The sequence below is a fragment of the Thermobia domestica genome, chromosome 3 (assembly GCF_964235325.1).
Source record: "Thermobia domestica chromosome 3, izTheDome1.hap1.1, whole genome shotgun sequence".
Taxonomy (NCBI): domain Eukaryota; kingdom Metazoa; phylum Arthropoda; class Insecta; order Zygentoma; family Lepismatidae; genus Thermobia; species Thermobia domestica.
This window is the reverse complement of record NC_137456.1, coordinates 126,902,758-126,921,027: the sequence shown is the minus strand read 5'-3', so window position 1 is coordinate 126,921,027 and position 18,270 is coordinate 126,902,758. Positions and strand designations below refer to the sequence as shown.

The 18,270-nt window shown below is 36.9% G+C and overlaps 1 protein-coding gene across 2 annotated transcripts in view; it reads right to left on the bottom strand.

Annotated features, from left to right (window-relative positions):
• LOC145680717 (general transcription factor IIH subunit 1-like) overlaps positions 1 to 18,270 on the bottom strand; it is a 67,046-nt gene that overhangs the window by 12,472 nt on the left and 36,304 nt on the right. For both annotated transcript variants that reach the window (XM_081751650.1, XM_081751651.1), the window contains exons 7-9: positions 17,110 to 17,284; positions 14,436 to 14,739; positions 874 to 1,049 (exon numbers count right to left, since the gene is read on the bottom strand). In XM_081751650.1, the coding sequence (XP_081607776.1) occupies positions 874 to 1,049; positions 14,436 to 14,739; positions 17,110 to 17,284 (655 nt within the window). The remainder of the gene's footprint in view (positions 1 to 873; positions 1,050 to 14,435; positions 14,740 to 17,109; positions 17,285 to 18,270) is intronic.

Here is an 18,270-nt window from a genome sequence, read left to right as displayed (position 1 = left end):
AATACTATAAGATGATTTGCTCTATAATGTGAAAGTTTTTGGAACTCACTCTCCCTAACCACATAAATTGAACTATTAGCACTGAAAATTTCGATTTACCTAATTCTAACCGGCTTGAAATGCGCTACATACTTGACACCAAAAGTTTTAAACTAAATAATGTACCTCCCTCGCCTGTACATTCAGGTGACAAATTTGAAGGAAGTCCCATTGCTGTACAAGATGGCATTTCACCAGAATGTCTCTGATAGGAACGTGATTTGCAAAGAATCTGCAGGCTTAAAAGATCACTTTGCGACAGAAATATCTTGAAGTCCAGCTCTTGACCTCAATCGGCCCTGAGCTCAATAACTGCATACCAATACGTGTTAACAAGAGTGCTGGAAGTGGATAGCAAGATAGAGTGACTGAGCGAGTTCGAAGCCCAATGACGTAAATGAGCGAGTCCACGAGTGAGTAGAGTCCCAATTGTAAAATGGCCACCTCTGTTTTTGAAGTCCGTGGACTAGTACACAGAAAAAAAAAAAAAAAAAAAAAAAAAAAAAAAAAAAAAAAAACCGCATGATTGAAGATAAGTTAAATTGCTGGAATTTAGCGACAAGACTGAACACAGACGATACCGATTAAATTCTGTTAGTAACAAAAGCAGAGCCGACAGAATTATCACTTCTGGAACCGTACATATAGAACACAATGAAATGGCAGTACTGTTCTACCAGTGTTCGGAACTCATGTTAGTGGCGATCGATATGTATTATAACATATCTAGTTTAATCTAATTATCACATGATCATCAGCTAACCGAATTATAGCACCGAAAGAATACTTCAGACAATAAATTAAAAAACGGAAATGAATTTATATTTAACATACCTCAAATACTTTCAGTCTTGCAGAGTGAAACCTCTTAAGGGCTTCATACATATGCACTGCTTTTTCTTCTAGTGATTGTGAAGTAGTAGGAAAACATGCCCAAAAATGCCTTAGTAATTCGCATAAAGATGTGTACATATTCTTCAGTTCTTGTTCTGCATTAGCAGGCACCAATTCTGAAAGGAAGGAAGAAACAAAAATTATGATTTACTGCGAAAAACAAAGTGATTTTTCAGTACTAATTTCGGAAATTCCCATGTTCTTTATGGATAGCATCAACGTATTGAAGTTTTGTTCAAATTCTTACAGTATTATGACGATGATGAAAAAGAGGTGAGGCAACTTCAATTATTTCCAAATATCTAATATTCTGGTAAGACTTCTAGCCTGGAAGATTCTACGTTACTTGACTTGTAAGAATCAGAAAAAATCGGAAAACTTAACACACTGACTTAATACATAAGCAACATCGAAATTCAACAAGTACCAAAATATATTGTTGTTGTATACGGTTTACTGTGTCTACATACAAAAACAAACCAAACAAAATTACCTTGGAAGTTTTTCGATCATTAGTAAATTACCCTTAAAAAAAAAAGAAAAAATAGATATACAATGCAGGGAAGTTCATGTCGCCATATTAAAGAAAAAAAAAATACTTTTGTAGTCAACTTTATAATCACCGCACAGAAACTTATGAAACTAGGATACTGACTTTTAATCAAAGGAAATTAGAGAATTTAAAAAGACATTAAATGTTCTGTAAGCATAGCTGCCAGCTTGGATTTCGTTATATGAGATCAATATCGGAAAATAACACCCATAAAGAATAACTCTGCAAGTCGGAAATGAGCCATTCCAGGTTAGTCCAGGAAATCTAGAGCAATTTTACCCTCAACCTGGGCAAAATTGCAACCTTTAGTTTTACACCTGTATTTTGTTTAGGTACCTCACCTGATGAAAATATCCAAAATCCGACAAAATCGGACCACGGGAACACCCCCAAAAACGGTTTCAAAATGGCCGACCATGTTTTTTTTAAAAAAAAATCGTAGATCTTTACATTGGCGGCTCTAGTAGCCCTCTTAATTGACACAGAGACATGAATGATACCTCGTTGGAACGCTCATAGACCACAAATTCCAACGAAGTGACTTTTGTACTCATCATGCCCAACCTGTATAAGAAAAAGAAGAAGAAAGTTGATTCTTGTTTTTTAATTGATATTTTTTGGACCCTGGCAACACTGTACATCCTCATACGCCGGCAGAAAAATTCCCACGCATAGACCAGACATCGGTAACAATAATATAAAAGAATGAAGGACGTAGGTTCAACAGTAAGGGAGATAAAAATTCGGAACCGCGGACAAAGAAGGGTCACTGTGTATATTTTTTACTGTGGTCTAACTTCTGTTCCTTAGATCTAGCATCCTCCCTAATTGTCACAGAGACATGAAGCATACCGCGTTGGAAAGCTTATGGAACCCCCTTGCGAGTGACGTATCGTTTGTGCTCCCTGTGCCCAACCTGTAGAAAAAGAAGAAGAAGAAGAAACCTTGAAAAAATTGGGAAAATCTACACTTTTACCTTTCTTGGGCTCTGACAACCCTGATAATCGTTGCGTATAGGTGGCACAAACGATACGTCGTTGGAAATGGGGTTCCATAAGCTTTTCTACATATCATAGTCTTGCATGAACCTAGGCACTGTAGAGCCATGGCTGATTCCCTTACACGTTTGTGTATCATCTGCAGAAGCCTAGATCCTGACGATAACCTCATCACACTTCAAGAAAAGGGAGCTGAAGGAGTGAACAATGCCAGTAAGGCTCGCGGTAGTAACATTCTCGCCGCTACAAGTATGGTGGTTCATGTCTCTTGTCGCAAACGTTACATTGATAAAAAAGATATTGCGATTGCCCTAAAAAGAAAAACGTCATCGCCGATGCAAAAACGAGTTACTCGCTCGTCGGATGGGTCTTTCAACAGCAACGTGACTGCCTGTTTTGCGGAACGCCTGTCTTATTTGATGACCGTCACGTGTTGAAATCAGAAAATGTGCGAGTGAAAACACAAGCATTGCCACACAACATTTTAAAGTGTTGCAAAGAACGAAACGATACCGGGTCATAAACTGTCCGAGGTCGAATTGAGTACTTCTCATCTGATCCTCATGCTGGAGATTGTGTCTATCACAGATCATGTAGTATCAACATTCGAACAGGTAAATCAATTCCTCAACAATACTGCACCGACAATCAGTCAGCATCAAAAAAATTCCGGGCTGTCCGACCTACAAATGATGAGAGAATCCGAGCATTTCAGCGCATTTGTAGTTATTTGGAAGAGCACGATGATGAGAAACTAACTGTGGGAGAACTTGTTACAGAAATGGGCACATTTCTTGTAGGGACTGATCACATTGCATATGACGGACGACACATGAAGCGTCAACTAATGGAGTAATTCGGTGAAAAAAATATAATTTCTATTGACAGTGAAAAAAACGACTTCATTACACTTCGAGAAACTGCCAATCACATTCTACGGGCATATCGTGATTTACCACGAGAGTATGATGAAGCAAAGGTAAAAAATAGAATAATAGAAACCGTAGCTCGACTGATCAAAAGCGACATAAAATCCAAACTACATATCGTTCACCCAGCGACTTGAGCATTCAGGAATTTCTTCAGTACATTCCACCTAGCCTTAAACTATTCTATGCCATACTTTTTGCCGGAAAGGGCAATGAAACCAAAATAACATCGATTGGCCAGTGTTTGATGCAAGCAGCCAGACCAAGAGATATGTTAGCTCCTCTGTAGTTAGGTGTTGCTGTGCAGCTGCACCACCACTATCGATCGAAACACCTGATTGACAGGCTGCATCACCTGGGATTTTGCTCTTCATATGCGGAAGTGCAGCGGTTTGAACGCTGTGCTGCAAGTACATTTGGTTATCGTGTGATCAAAATGCCAGCAGACCAGACTCTCCTCTTTGCAGCGGATAATGTAGACCATAATCTCCAAACGCTGAGTGGTTTAGGCACATTCCATGGTATAGAAATGTTGGCGGCCATTACTCCATCCACTACTACCAGTCTAACCATTCTTCGGAAGCCCGTCTCTGATGCTGATGTGAAGTCCCTTGCCAGTGTTCCCATTCACGCATACACTGAAGCCAGGGCTATTCTTGAAAAGGTCAACTGTGAACTGGTAACAGCACCATCACCGAACGAAAGCTCCCTGGATATTTTCTGGAAACTTTCCTGGCACTTTCCGTCACGCACACCAAGCTGGTCAGGAATGATGCAGGCCATTCACGCAGATCCATCTCTTCATCATCCAGGGAAATCCACTGTTCTCTGCTTACCGATTATTGACCTCCATCCATCTTATATGCCATGCATCTATTCCACTTTAGTGTACCTGAATAATCTTGCGAGAAAATATGAAGTCACACCAATCATCACCTTAGACCAACCAGTGTTTAGGAAAGCTTCACGTATCCTGCATGACAGAGCACATAACACCAGTATTAAGGACACGGTTGTCCTGTTGGGCTTATTTCATACTCTCATGAACCTTCTAGGAGCAATTGGTTCCCTGATAGATGGTTCAGGCTTACGTGAAATCTTGCATGAGGTTTTATGGAGAAAATTCGAAATGAGGTTTTACGGAGAAAATTGTTAAGTGGCAAGTCCGTAGCAAGAGCCTTCCGTGCGCACATGATGGTTGACCTCGCATTAAGTGCATTGCTTGTGGAGAATGTTTTTCTGGAGACCGATGACGGAACACACAGAACTATCAACGATGCTTCTTACTCTCTCTATCAGAGTCTGATGTCGGGTGAGATTACTGTAACTGGAGCTAGTTCTTCACATCTTCTTCAAGAAGCCCGAGAAAAAATAGAAGCACGAAAGTCAGAACTTATTAACACATCAAAAAAAAAAAAAAAAAAAAAAAAAAAAAAAAAAAAGTCAGTTGTTTCTTGCATACCAGCGCATGTTGACTACAGCAAGGAAACTTGTGGCAGCAGACCTAATAGGAAGCTGGGAGGATCACCTTGATGCTATAGCCGAGTGCATTCCCATTTTCGCTGCAGCAGGACACTTCAATTATTTGAAGTCGACTTGCTTGTACCTGCAAAAAATGTCAACGCTGCCATCGGTTAATCCAACGTTCACGAAAGCTTTCAAAATGGGTTCGGAGTTATTAGAAGAAGCAACCGTTATTGGGCTGGGTTGTCCTCTGATCTAGTCAGAGAGCAGGTTCTGATGAGATCGCTAAAATCCACTGGAGGTCTATCTAACCCATGGGAGTGGAATGTCGGAGATGCAACGATCTTTGTGGGTGCTCTCAATGCCAGCATGCTCCGAGTACAATCTGGCGATGCAAACTCTTACTCACACAGCATATGTCACTAGCGAACAACATAAAGGAGCCGAAACGTCAAGAATGTCACGTGATATCAGTGACACACGTCGCATGCTTGCACGACTGCAGCCCATTTCACCATTTGACGGAGACAAATCGTTGAGAAATATTGCCACTGGCGTCACACCGGATTCCTCGGTCAACGTTCATAATTTATTTTCAGTTGGGGCAGACCATGCGAAGAAACTATCTGGTAAAGACCTGTTCACTGTAAAGGGGAAACGTGCAGATAAAGTCAAAACTCCGCGAGTAGTGTTAAAATCAGCAGCGATATCTCCATCGATTCGAATCTTTTGTTTCAAAGACTGTTAGTTGTCGCTAATGCAGGCAGCACATCTTTAGAGGAGACCTTAGCGCATGAATTATGTGCCTACCCACCGGCTTTATTTGAGTCACCCAGCATGATGCGTAAGGCAGACAAAGCCCCACTGGCCTATGCGATACGAGAGTTCAGCAAGCAGCAGAGCGCACAGTTTGAGTGAACGGAGCCAGACAATATTCTGTATGTCTTAGACAGAGGATCTCTGTTACATAGACTACCATGGTGTAAAGGCAGTTCGTACGACAATATCGCTGCATCATTTGCTGAGTATACGGTTCGTAAATATGGCACATCAACCATCGTGTTTGATGGGTATGGAATTTGCTCACCATTGTTCATTGCAACTGTAATTCCGGGTGTGCAAGAACGTATTATACTTGCAGAAAGCATGCCCTTCCATGTACTATTGCTAGTGGTGTGTGCAAAGAAACTGAATGTTCTAACTCTTTAAATGAATATGGTGAGGTCAGTGTTAGCGTAGGCGATGACGATGTAGATGTGTAATTTGCCTCCCAAAGTATTTCGTCTTCCCATTCTTTTGCCTTAGAATATTTTTGCTTTATATATAGGTGTTATGTTTCTACAAAACGAATTGTCTTGTACACTCTATTATGGTATGACCTTCTATTTGCTATTGCTTGTGGCGTATGCCAAGAAACTGAATGTGTTAACTGTTTAAATCAAAATGGTGAGGACAGTGTTAGCGTAGGCAATGACGATGTCGATGTGTAATTTGCCTCCTAAAGTCTTTCGTTATTCCCATTCTTTTGCTTAAGAATATTTTTGTTTTATGTATAGTACTTATATTAAAGCGACCTTTGATTTAAAGAAAGAAGCAAGATTTTTTCATGCGTAGAACGGTTATCAGGGTTGCCAGAGCCCAAGAAAGGTAAAAGTGTAGATTTTCCCAATTTTTAAAGATTTCTTCTTCTTCTTTTTCTACAGATTGGGCACAGGAAGCACAAACGATGCGTCACTGGCAAGGGGGTTCCATAAGCTTTCCAACGCGGTATTCTTCATGTCTCTGTGAAAATTAGGGAGGATGCTAGATTTAAGGAACAGAAGTTAGACCACAGTAAAAAATATACACAGTGACCCTTCTTTGCCCGCGGTTCCGAATTTTTATCTCCCTTACTGTTGAATCTACGTCCTTCATTCTTTTATATTATTGTTACCGATGTCTGGTCTACGCGTGGGAATTTTTCTGCCGGCGTATGAGGACGTACAGTGTTGCCAGGGTCCAAAAAATATCAATTAAAAAACAAGAATCAACTTTCTTCTTCTTTTTCTTCTACGGGTTGGGTATGTTGAGTAAAAAAGTCACTTCGTTGGAATTTGTGGTCTATGAGCGTTTCAACGAGGTATCATTCATGTCTGTGTCAATTAAGAGGGCTACTAGAGCCGCTAACGTAAAGGTCTACGATTTTTTAAAAAAACAACATGGTCGGCCATTTTGAAACCGTTTTTGGGGGTGTTCCCGTGGTCCGATTTTGTCGGATTTTGGATATTTTCATCAGGTGAAATACCTAAATAAAATACAGGTGTAAAACTAAAGGTTGCAATTTTGCCCAGGTCAAACCGCATTTTGACTCGACTAGGTCAAATCAACACAATTTGAGAACAAAATTTACCTTACCATCAGATTGTCATGAAATTTGCATATAGACTAAGAAAAATATCAAATTTCAACTTTATGTATCGACCGATATTGAAGATAGGGTTATGTAAAGATTGGAAAGAATGCCCAAAATAGCATGGTCAATGTATTTTGAAATTGCAATTGTAGTTCTCCTAATTGAGCTAGCGAGCTGGTTGAAGTGTCATTTTACAGCATTTTTCATTCCCTTTCTTGGGATATTCAACATGATATAGGCTAACCCAAATTTTTATATTCAAAATAAAGATCAAAATTTTACTTCAAAATTTTTAAAAAGGTACATATTTTAAAATTTTGAAATTAATTCCATGAATAGATAGTATTGTTGTAAAGCACCTGGCAAAATATGAATTTGGAATGATAATGGGTTCATTGTTAAAAAAAAATTGAAACACTAGTTTTCATAAACACCCTGTACATAGTTAAAAAAATACACGAATGCATTTATTTTTTTAATTTGTGGGAATAAATCTGAACACTAACATGAAGAGTACAGTTGGGTCTAAAACATATACCGACTTGTAATCTGCTGGCTATACTTATTACCTCATACTTTAAAAACTAACTTAAAGCAAGTTCAAGTACTGATACTTTTGAATTTTAAAATAATATTAATAAAAGTTCACAATTAAAAATGTTACTGTAAATAAACGTGGTCTGTAAAAAGTACACATATAGCACTGGTACAACAGCAGGGTTGGCTGGTTTAAATCAGGTGTTTTTTTTTATAGAAAAAACAATTGGTGTAAAAAATGTAAAAATGCCACAAATCGTAATCACATATACCACGTGAATTTCATAGTAACGTTTTCACATATGTCGAATCATCTGTGTTAGTTGAATCTAATTTTTGCCTTGTAATTAAGGAGCCCGATGAACCCACAAAATTTCTCCCAGGTGGAAACCGAGTACTGGTTCAGATGCTGCTTCAAGTAATATGTCCAATCCTTCATAACCTCGCTGTTACATAAGGATGTTAAGCGTAAATAAACCAAACGAATTGAAGCAACTTTAGCGGGTAGGCATGAGTTCATTGCCAAGCAAAAGGGAGCCTTCCTTAACTACACAAAAGAAAATCTCAAAGAATCAGAATTTGCTGTCATCTGTGATTTTTTTCTGAAAATTATAGCACAGCGCTACAAGATAAAGCATAGAGCTACCACTGAACAAGCTAACAGGTCACAATCCATCCTTTTATATTTCAAACAGAAAAACAAAGTTGAAGATATTAAACATGTAGTTGTTTCCGATTACCTGGAACACAATACAGTTTCTGTTCACACCTTAAAAAAAAAAAAAAAAAAAAAAAATCATTTCTGACATCCAAATTTAAAAAACTCCCAAACAAGGTTTATTTTTCCGACAGGTCTACCGCGCAATACAAAAATAACAAAAACTTTTTGAACCTCTTTCATGAGCCAGCTTTTAAAGTGAAACGAGGGTGGTACTTCTCGGCTATAGCACATGGAAAAGAGCCTTGCGATGGAGTAGGCGGTTCAGTAAAGAGACTAGCAGCTTGTGCTAGTTTGCAAGGACCCTATGCAATCAAATCCAAACCCCAAGACAACTTTTTTGAGTGGGCAGTAGAAAACATTACCAAAGTAAATTTGGCCTACTCAACCCAAGAGAAATATACTGAAGCTGAAATGTTCCTGGAAAGTAGTTTCGAACAAGAATTGACTATCAAAGGAACCGAACAATATGATACATTCATTCCCAAAACTACATCAACATTATTGGTGAAACACTTTTCAGATGGTTTGCAGGGTTGGGAAAAGGAAGTGTCACAATCCCCAAATAAACTTCAATTAGAAGACATCAGGCTATGCCACCGCTGTCTATGAAAGAAATTGGTGGTTCGGGTATGTTTAACAGAAAAATGAAGAACCTGATGAAATAAAAATAACTTTCCTTCATCCACCTGGCCATTTCCATCATTCTCATATCCAAGAAACGCTGAGGTTCTGTGGATGTCTGTAGTGGACGTTCTGCCAAATGTGAAACCTGTAACTCCCGATGGAAGAATTTATGTTCTCCTTGAAAGTGATGTATGCCGAACAAATGTGGCTTTTTCAAATTTCAAGTGATAAACATGTCCTATTACTTATTGAAATTTTACTATGAAATCATCTGTACTCTTTCTTCAGATTAGTGTTCATTTTTATTTTCACAAAAGTGTAAAACTGAGTATTCTTCTGTTATTACTAGAGATGCAAGGGCTCGAAAAAAAACCGACTTTTTTGGAAAAAAAACTCGGTTTTTTCTGCTTTGCTTTTTTGCTTGGGAAATTTTGGGCTTTTTTCAAAATTCTGCTTTAAATTGATAAATCAGATTTTGTTTCGCTTCTCTATAACACAAAAAGTCATTTAATTAGTGGTTGATGCCGATAATAATATAAAACCTTTAAAATAAAACCATGAATTTCTAAAATATATTTCAAACCATTTTACTTCTCAACATATTTACATTATGAATTCCAAAGGATTAACCAATGAATATAATAAGATTTTTTAACCTCCTATATACAAAAGTAAGCAGGGTTGGGAAGAACCATGGTTGTTTTTAAAAATGCCAAAAACTCGTTTTTTGGGGGAAGTTTAAACTAGGCTTTTTTGGCTTAAACCAGTTTTTTTGGGTTTAGATATTTTGCTTTATGTATTTATATTACATATTGACAGAAATAAGTGTGTTTCGCCTTGGTGTTATTATGCAACAACGGGGTTATGCTGGAAGAGGTCACATAAGTTTAAAGAAGTCCGGTCAGTAAATATCTTAAATTGGGAAACTTCCGCCCTAGCTATCGGGAAAATCCCGTCATTACTCTAAATGTAAAACAATAACGGAAAAATCCTGTTATTGCTTTGCGTGTAAACTTTAAAGGTCAACGTATCATAATCAGTACGCTAAAACTGAGGTATTAAATTACAAATTTAGTACGTACATATCATTGAAAGTCCAATCCAAGCTAACGTTGGAAGCTACGTAGGCAATCGATAAATTATGCCAACTTCTATCAATATATTTAAGCAACCTTGGCTTCTTTATAAAACAACAGGCATTCAGGCATGCAGAAATATACAATTTGGTTTCGTTTTGTATGTTCAGGCTTAACATTCCTACGTAATACCGAGGTTATCAAGGAGAAAACTTTCGCTTAAAGTTACATCCGAACCGCTACTTTGTTTACGCATGAAAGAAGGGTTGTGGTTCAACCGAGAATTGAACATGGGACACCTTGATCAAAAGGTGAAAAGGAAATAAAACTAATGCATTGTTTGATGTGTGGAAACGTCACCATGAGGTTCACACGATTCGCATTTTTCGTTCTTTTTTTTTTTTTTTTTTTTTTTGTTTTGTTTAAACCAGTTGTTTATTTCAAAAAAGAAAAAAAAACAGCTGGTGTAAACCAGTCAACCCTAAAAGTAAATGCTTCTTTTAAAAAAAATACACAAATAACTAGCAAAATTCTTTGTAGTATTTTTACTTCAAAATATTCCATACCCTCTTTTTTGGAACAAAATAAAATTAAAATAAAACGTAAGTGAAATACTTAGATTTATATGATACACTTAAAGGCTGCACATCTAGAGCTTTTGGTTCTGTATATTCTTGAAATTCTACAGTTTTATATAACCACCATCACGGTTTAGTCAGTCCTCAAGTTTTCTGTATTTCTAACAAGAGGGATTCAACATATGAAGGGTGTGAGGCAAGAACATAGTAACACACAATTTTACTATTTTAAGAAATTAGAGATTTTCTGTTGCACAATCCATCTTGAAAGTCGGAAAGCTGATTTTTCACATAAGACTATACATGAAGGACTAAACGAAGCGGTATGCGTTGCTGTCTACCTGCTGCATAACTCAGCAATTGAAAATTTGTTGGTTACCATGTTCTTGGCTCACACCCTTCAATATCAGGGTTGGCAAAAACCATGGTTTTTATTGGGGAAAAAAAAAAGATTTTTTGGTTTAAATAATTTATTTTATGTATTTATATTAGATATGGACAGAAATTTGCTTGTTTCGCCTTGGTGTTATTATGCAACAACAAGGTTATGCTGGAAGGGGTCACATAAGCTAAAGCGGAATCCAAACAGTTTCTCGGCTTACATCCAGAAGAAATTGTCCATTTGGACACGAACCCGGGACTAATTGGTTACAAATGCTATTGCCGACTCACTTACGAAGGATTCCTGATAAAAATACGTTGTACTGATCTTTACATAGGCCAACTTGTTAATATAATTGTCAAGAGTCATTTCAGAAGGACAAAAACATAAACAGTTACACAAGTAAAAACATTATACAGAATTATATACAAATCGGGAAACTCTCGCCTTGGCCATTGGGAAAATCCTGTTATTACTTTAAATGTATTTGTATGTAAAACTAAGGCCAACGTATCATAATCACTACACTAAAACTGAGGTATTAAACTACAAATTTGGTATGTAGATATCATTCAATAAAATAAAACCACGTCAAATCCAAGCTGATGTTGGAAGCTACGTAGGCAGTTGGTAAATTTTGCCAATTTCTATCAATATATTTAAGCAACCTTGGCTTCTTTATAAAACAACAGGCATTCATTCAAGTAGAAATATATAATTTGGCTTCATTTCGTACGTTTAGGCTTAACACCCTTATGAAATACCAAGGTTATCACGGAGAAGACTCGCTTAGAGGGACACCTCGAATCGCTATTTGGTTTACACTTGAAAGATGAGTTGTGGTTCGACCGAGAATTGAACACGAGACCCCTTGATTAAAAGGTGAAAAGTAGATAAACGTAATGCGGATGGTATGATATGTGAAAACGTCATCATGAAATTCACACAATTTAAAACATTTTTGGGTTTAAACCAGTACAAAAAAAAAAGTTTAAGCCAGCCAACCCTGCTTCATATCATTACGGAACTCTCCCCACCCCACCACCACCAAAAAGAGGACTACGGAATATATTTATGTTAAGATAAATACAACTGCACAACAAACATGACTGAGTGGAGCTTTTGCGTTTCTATCGGGAAGTTCGGGATTCAACCCAGCATTCGACCATTCTGACAAAGCTTTTCTTCATTCCATCTGTGAAGTAGAAATAGTGCGTGTATTGAGAGTTGGCCGACTTCCTTTCTTATTGTTTTTAAATCGTTATTATTACTAATTACCAGCAGTGACGGTTTTGCGAAGATTAGAGGGGCGGTCTTTCCCTGTTCCCCAAAATTACGGAATGTCTAAAACAAAGGAATTATCTATTAGTTATGCCTTTACTCATAAACTTTAAGCTCCCGTCAAATGAAAATTACGAATATTTAGAAAAACAACATTAGTAAGAGAAACCCCTCCCAAAATACACTTCTAAATCCGCCACTGATTCTCAGTATAAAATGATCTTCAAGGTTGTATTCGGAAGATTATCGCTAAGAAACAAAATATTATTCGTGTACTCATAAACTTCAAACTCCTCCCAAATAAAATTAGGACATTTTAGAAAACGAAACAATCAGAGAAGTCCCTCCCAAAGTACTTTTCTCAATCCGCTACTGATTATTTGTATAAATTAGTATTCAAGATTGTATCCGGAAAATTATTGCTAAATCGTTGCACAACTACAGTATAACAGAAATGTGGAAGTACGGTTTGACGGATATATTGAAAAACGTACGCTTTGACGGATATATAGAACAACATAAGTGTAACTTTTGCGCTAGAAGCTAGAGTACTAAGCTCTTAGAAATGAAACACGGATGACAAACTAAAATGATCTAGAGAAGAAAAAAATGTCTATAACTCAAAAGTTAGTTAAATAGCCTGTAAAATTGCCCTCAAATACTACATTCTTCATGTTAGCTTTAATTAGTAAAACATGTGCTCCATCCATCTTGATGGTGAATTTCAGAGCGAAATATGGCATTTAGGTCATGGAACTCTTATCTAATTATAGAATATACTATAAGAAAGCTATTTAGATAGAAAAATCATGAAAATGAAAAAAGCCAAAATTTCCAAAATTCTCGTTTTTTTTTCAAAAAAGCCGGCTTTTTATGTGAAAAAAACCATCGATTCAAAAAAAGCCGGCTTTTTTGCATCTCTAGTTATTACCCTACGTACAGAGTATATTTGAAAAGTTAGTATTAGTTTTGAATTTTTTAAAACAATGAACCCATTATCATCCCAAATTCATATTTTGCCAGGTGCTTTACAACAGTACTATCTATTCATGGAATATATTTCAAAATTTTAAAATATGTACTTTTTTGAAAAATTTTGATTTTGATTTTGAAAATAAAAATTTGGATTAGCCTATATGATGTATACCACAAGAAAGGCATGAAAAATGTAAAATGACATTTCAACCAGTTCGCTAGCTCAATTATGCTTTTTTGGGAGTTTTTTTTTTTTTTTTTTTTCTTCCAAATTTTACATAGCTGTATCTTCAATACCGGTTCATATATAAAGTTGAAATTTGGTATTTTCCTTAGTCTATCTAGAGGGCATCTATGTACCAAGTTTCAATAAAATCTGAGATGGTGAGGTTAAATCACTGTGTTGAATTGATATGGAATGACCCAAATGCAAAGAAATCTTTTAAGTTCTATGTCCCACGGTTATGCCGGGTAGGCTAAAGGAGACGATATGATGAGAGATGAACGAAATGGTGAAATGAAGGAAGTGGGTGGAAACCCACGCACACGGTGTTTGTCTAGCACAAAACTCACCTGGATCGAGCTGGGATCGAACGAAGGACCCAAGGCACCAGGTGAACGCTCTACCACTGAGCTGCCGTAGCCCTGAGCAAGTTGGATACAATCTTAAAGAATGAATAACAGAAGATGGAACATGTCAAATCAACGCACTATAAGAAAGAATTACCCCGTAAAATATTATGAAAATTAAATTGAGGAAGGAAATTACGCTCACACTGAGATTCCTCTGTTCCATCCACTGCCTAAATTGTTGTCTAAGATTTTGTTTTAGCACCCAGATAATATAAACCAGACTAGTAAGTTTTCGTATTATCAAACGTAGACTGAGAAAAAAAAAAAAAAAGAAAAGAAAAAAACCGACAATTACATCCTCTCTGAAAAGCAAATATAATCAGATAAAAAGCAATTCCAATGATATTTCTCAAACTTACGTGATAATGAATGTTGCTGAAACCCTTTCATTAAAGCTCCACCAGGACTTAATTCTCCTAACACATTAACAGCCGTCGCAGGATGCACTAGTTCCTTCGTCCTGTGGTGAGAGTTCCAACTTCGGACTTCACGCTGTACTTCATCCATATTGTTCCACAAATCGTCAGTGCTCAAGTAATCTTGGGACAATCCAGGAGTTGGTCCATGAAGATACCTTTCCACCTTGGAAAGACTTAAGGTAGGGCCTGATTTTGTAGCACTGCCTTCTAGGTCATCGTACTCTAATTTCTCTAGAAGTCTCGCCTGCAAAACAACGAATATCATCAATATGAATTGTTGCAGTGGGCATCATTTCTTTACTGAGCAAATAAAGCATAGTTCGATTAATTTAGCAGTAGTAAGTGCTAGTGCCCGGGTTCGATTCCGCACGGGAATACAAAATTTTCGATATTGATTTAGCATTATGAGACAATTGAAGAGCTACAGGAAGAGGTTTTTAAACCAACATTGTAGAAGTCTAGAATTCCACTCCCTAGGGGAGTTCCCTCTACCAGTACGTAAAACTGGGATATAGACTTCGGTATGTTGCGACATGGGCGTTATCTTCTTACCCTATGTGATTTTATTGCTCAACTGGCATGCATCTTGGATCGAGCAGTCAGTGTAAAGCCTGAGGAAACATGCCAGTTTAAAGTTATGAGGTCTGGTACTGGTCTCCGAACGAGGGTATTTGCCTATCTCGAAAAGGGCAAGGAAGCGTTATAGCAGACAATACCTCAAACATGCAACTAATGCCCCTACATACGGTGCTGGAAGTGTATCATCGACATTGAGATACGCACGCATTCAGAACGTTAGTGCGACATTTCGAGTCATATTACATATAATACAAATTATATTTACGTCAAATCTACGTATCAGCCGGGCAACTTAATGTATGTAAACTCAGAGATAAAGACTCAGGTCTTAGAAGTAATGGCACTGGGACTATTCACTAACCATGCACTAGCCAACTGAATTACCTGATCGGTCATAACCCTTTATAGGCTGTAGCACCAAGTTTTTATATTATTATTATTATTATTATTATTATTATTATTATTATTATTATTATTATACACTCAAAATAGTTCGTTAAGAAACCATGAATGAAAAATTCCCAACACATATTTAAGCATGTTTTTTTCCTAAAGTTTTTTTTTTTTTTTTTTTTCAAATAGTGTGAGATTCAAAAAGATGTGCTCAATTTCGTAAGCTATATTTCCTAAACTACACGTCGCATGTGAATAATCTACACAACACTGAAAAAGAGGATTCTAAAGTTTCAAACGTCAACGCTAGAGCAAGCAGCGTCAGTTAAGAGCAAAATTGCTACTATACTCTTTATCGCTACAGGCAGATTTTTTAATTCCTTCCTTTTGAGAATACGGTTCGTGAGGTAACGTATCTCATGATTCTGCTAAACTGGTTCTTCCTCAGAGCAGTGAAAATTCAAAAGACTGCAAACTTAACCGGAATGTCAGGTTTTTATTATTCCTGATGCGACTTATCCATCATCTCTAACATCATGCGTTCGAGATTCGTTCAGAGAACATCTAACATCCCAGATCCAACTGGGTGGAGCTCCGTCCTTGCAATTCATTTGTGGAAGAAGCCAGTTTTGCAACAATGCAACTTACGTTAACCCAATAATTGTGTTTTCAACACACAACAAACTACCTATAGCTTTACGACCACTTCACCGCTTATAGTAGCCATTTTGCTCCTAATTGTCACTGTTACACGCTAAATGAGTATTCTATCAGTGGTATTTAAAACATTCTCTTTCAAATGATGTGTAGGTTATTCACATGCGAGATACAGTTTAGAAATATAGGAGTACAAAGGTGAGTCAATCTTTCTGAATCCGAGAAAACTTACTCTTTAAATGCGTAAAACACGCAATACATTAGAAAGAACTGTATTTCCATAAAGGAGGCTGGAAGTGTCCATTACTGACAAAGACACGCAAGCAATCTGCCACACATGAGTTCCTTTGGGTGAGGTGGTTGCAATAACTGATGATTTTCTTCAGCTCATCTGAATTTTCGGGTTGCTCTTGCACACTTCTAGTTTTTGAGATTTCCCCAAGATAAAAATCACTGAACAGTTTAACCAGGAAAATGAGGAGGCTAAGTTTAAGTGGTCCCTTTGCTAATGACCCTATCACGCTGAAAGACCTCTTGAATTGAGGGATTGCTGTACGGATTGTTGAGTCATTAAAAGTTGTAGCTCATTTGGTGTTGACTATTCTATTTCAAAAAAATAACAAGCTGATACTGCACATCACAATACATTCTTAGCACCATGCAAAGAACTTTACGTTCCACGTATGGAATTCCAGGTCATATTTATGGTGCAATATTTCCTAAAGATTATTAAAAAAGTGCAACTGGTGTACCATAGTTACTTTTTAGTCTTATCTCCGGTATCTTCTCTCCAGCAACGTACAGAAATTTAGTGCAATTTAAGGGCATACTATTCGCAATACTCATCTGTGTGTAACACCTACGCTAAATATCACCCCAGGGCTAGAACGTTGGGTTTTGTTGTTATTAATTTGCTCAGATCAATTATGAATTTGACTGGAGGCAAATCCAACTGAGTAAATAAATAAATGAAAGCAAAACTCACCTTTTTTGACTTAGGTTGAGTAGTATTTCCATTATCTATTTCTGAACAACTAGTTTTGGACACAGTTCCATTTGACTGGCTTGAAACTGTAGAGGAATTCTGTTGGTCACTTTGATTGTTAAAGGAAGTATTTTGCTGGCAGGCTTTTAATACCATGATAGAGTGTTGATTGAACCTAAAACGATAAAGTAATATGAAATTTAAAATTAACAGCATAAAATATAAGACATCTCATTTTTAATTATTATTCGAAGATCAAGGGGTCACGCGGATCATAGCATAACAAAACTAGATACATTCAGAAAGCACAGATCTAAATTTCTATTACTAAATACATAAAAGAATATGTGGATAGCTGAGTTTCTTTGAGTTGCTAGTCGCACTGAAGATGATACGAGCCCTCGTCTACGGACTCGCTTCTTCACACGGCAGATAACGGTTAGGTCAATAGACTCATCATAATCGCATCTCATGAACATGTCCTCAAACACTAAACATTATTAATACTAAAATTTATTTCAACGGAAATTTTGGTGTCAAATTTTATCTACTGAAATTTCATAACGTTTTAAAACTGAATTCATTATTGTAAAATCCAACTGGGGTTCTCTAAATTTAATTTTGGAGCTTTCATTCCAATAAAATAATGATTCGTATATAGAGATATTTTCATCACGGACGTAACCACTAATGACAGTCGTCTTTAGATAAACCTGACAACTGCAATCTTTCGCGGATCTGATGTGTTCTCGAATCCTACAATATTCATTTTAGTTACTCAAATTAACTTGTTTACAATCATAAAACTTTGTATGTGATCATTTGTTTGTAAGTTGTTATTAAGAACATTTCTATATATATATACACACACACACACACTACCGTCCATATGTTTGGAAACACTAAGAAATCAATATCACAATTAACAGAAAGAAGCTCTTTTCCCATATGATGAAACAACGTTTAAAGAAAATTAGTTAAGTCGAAAATAGGTTTTTAAACACGGAAAAATTAAACTCTACCCTCGCCAAAATAACCATCTTAATTTTTAGCGAGTGTCTCACAAATTCTTGGGGCATTCTGATTAATTTGTTAGTTAAAGACTACGCTTCCAATTGTTTCCATTTGGGCTATAGGTGGTCCTCCAACTATATAATACTA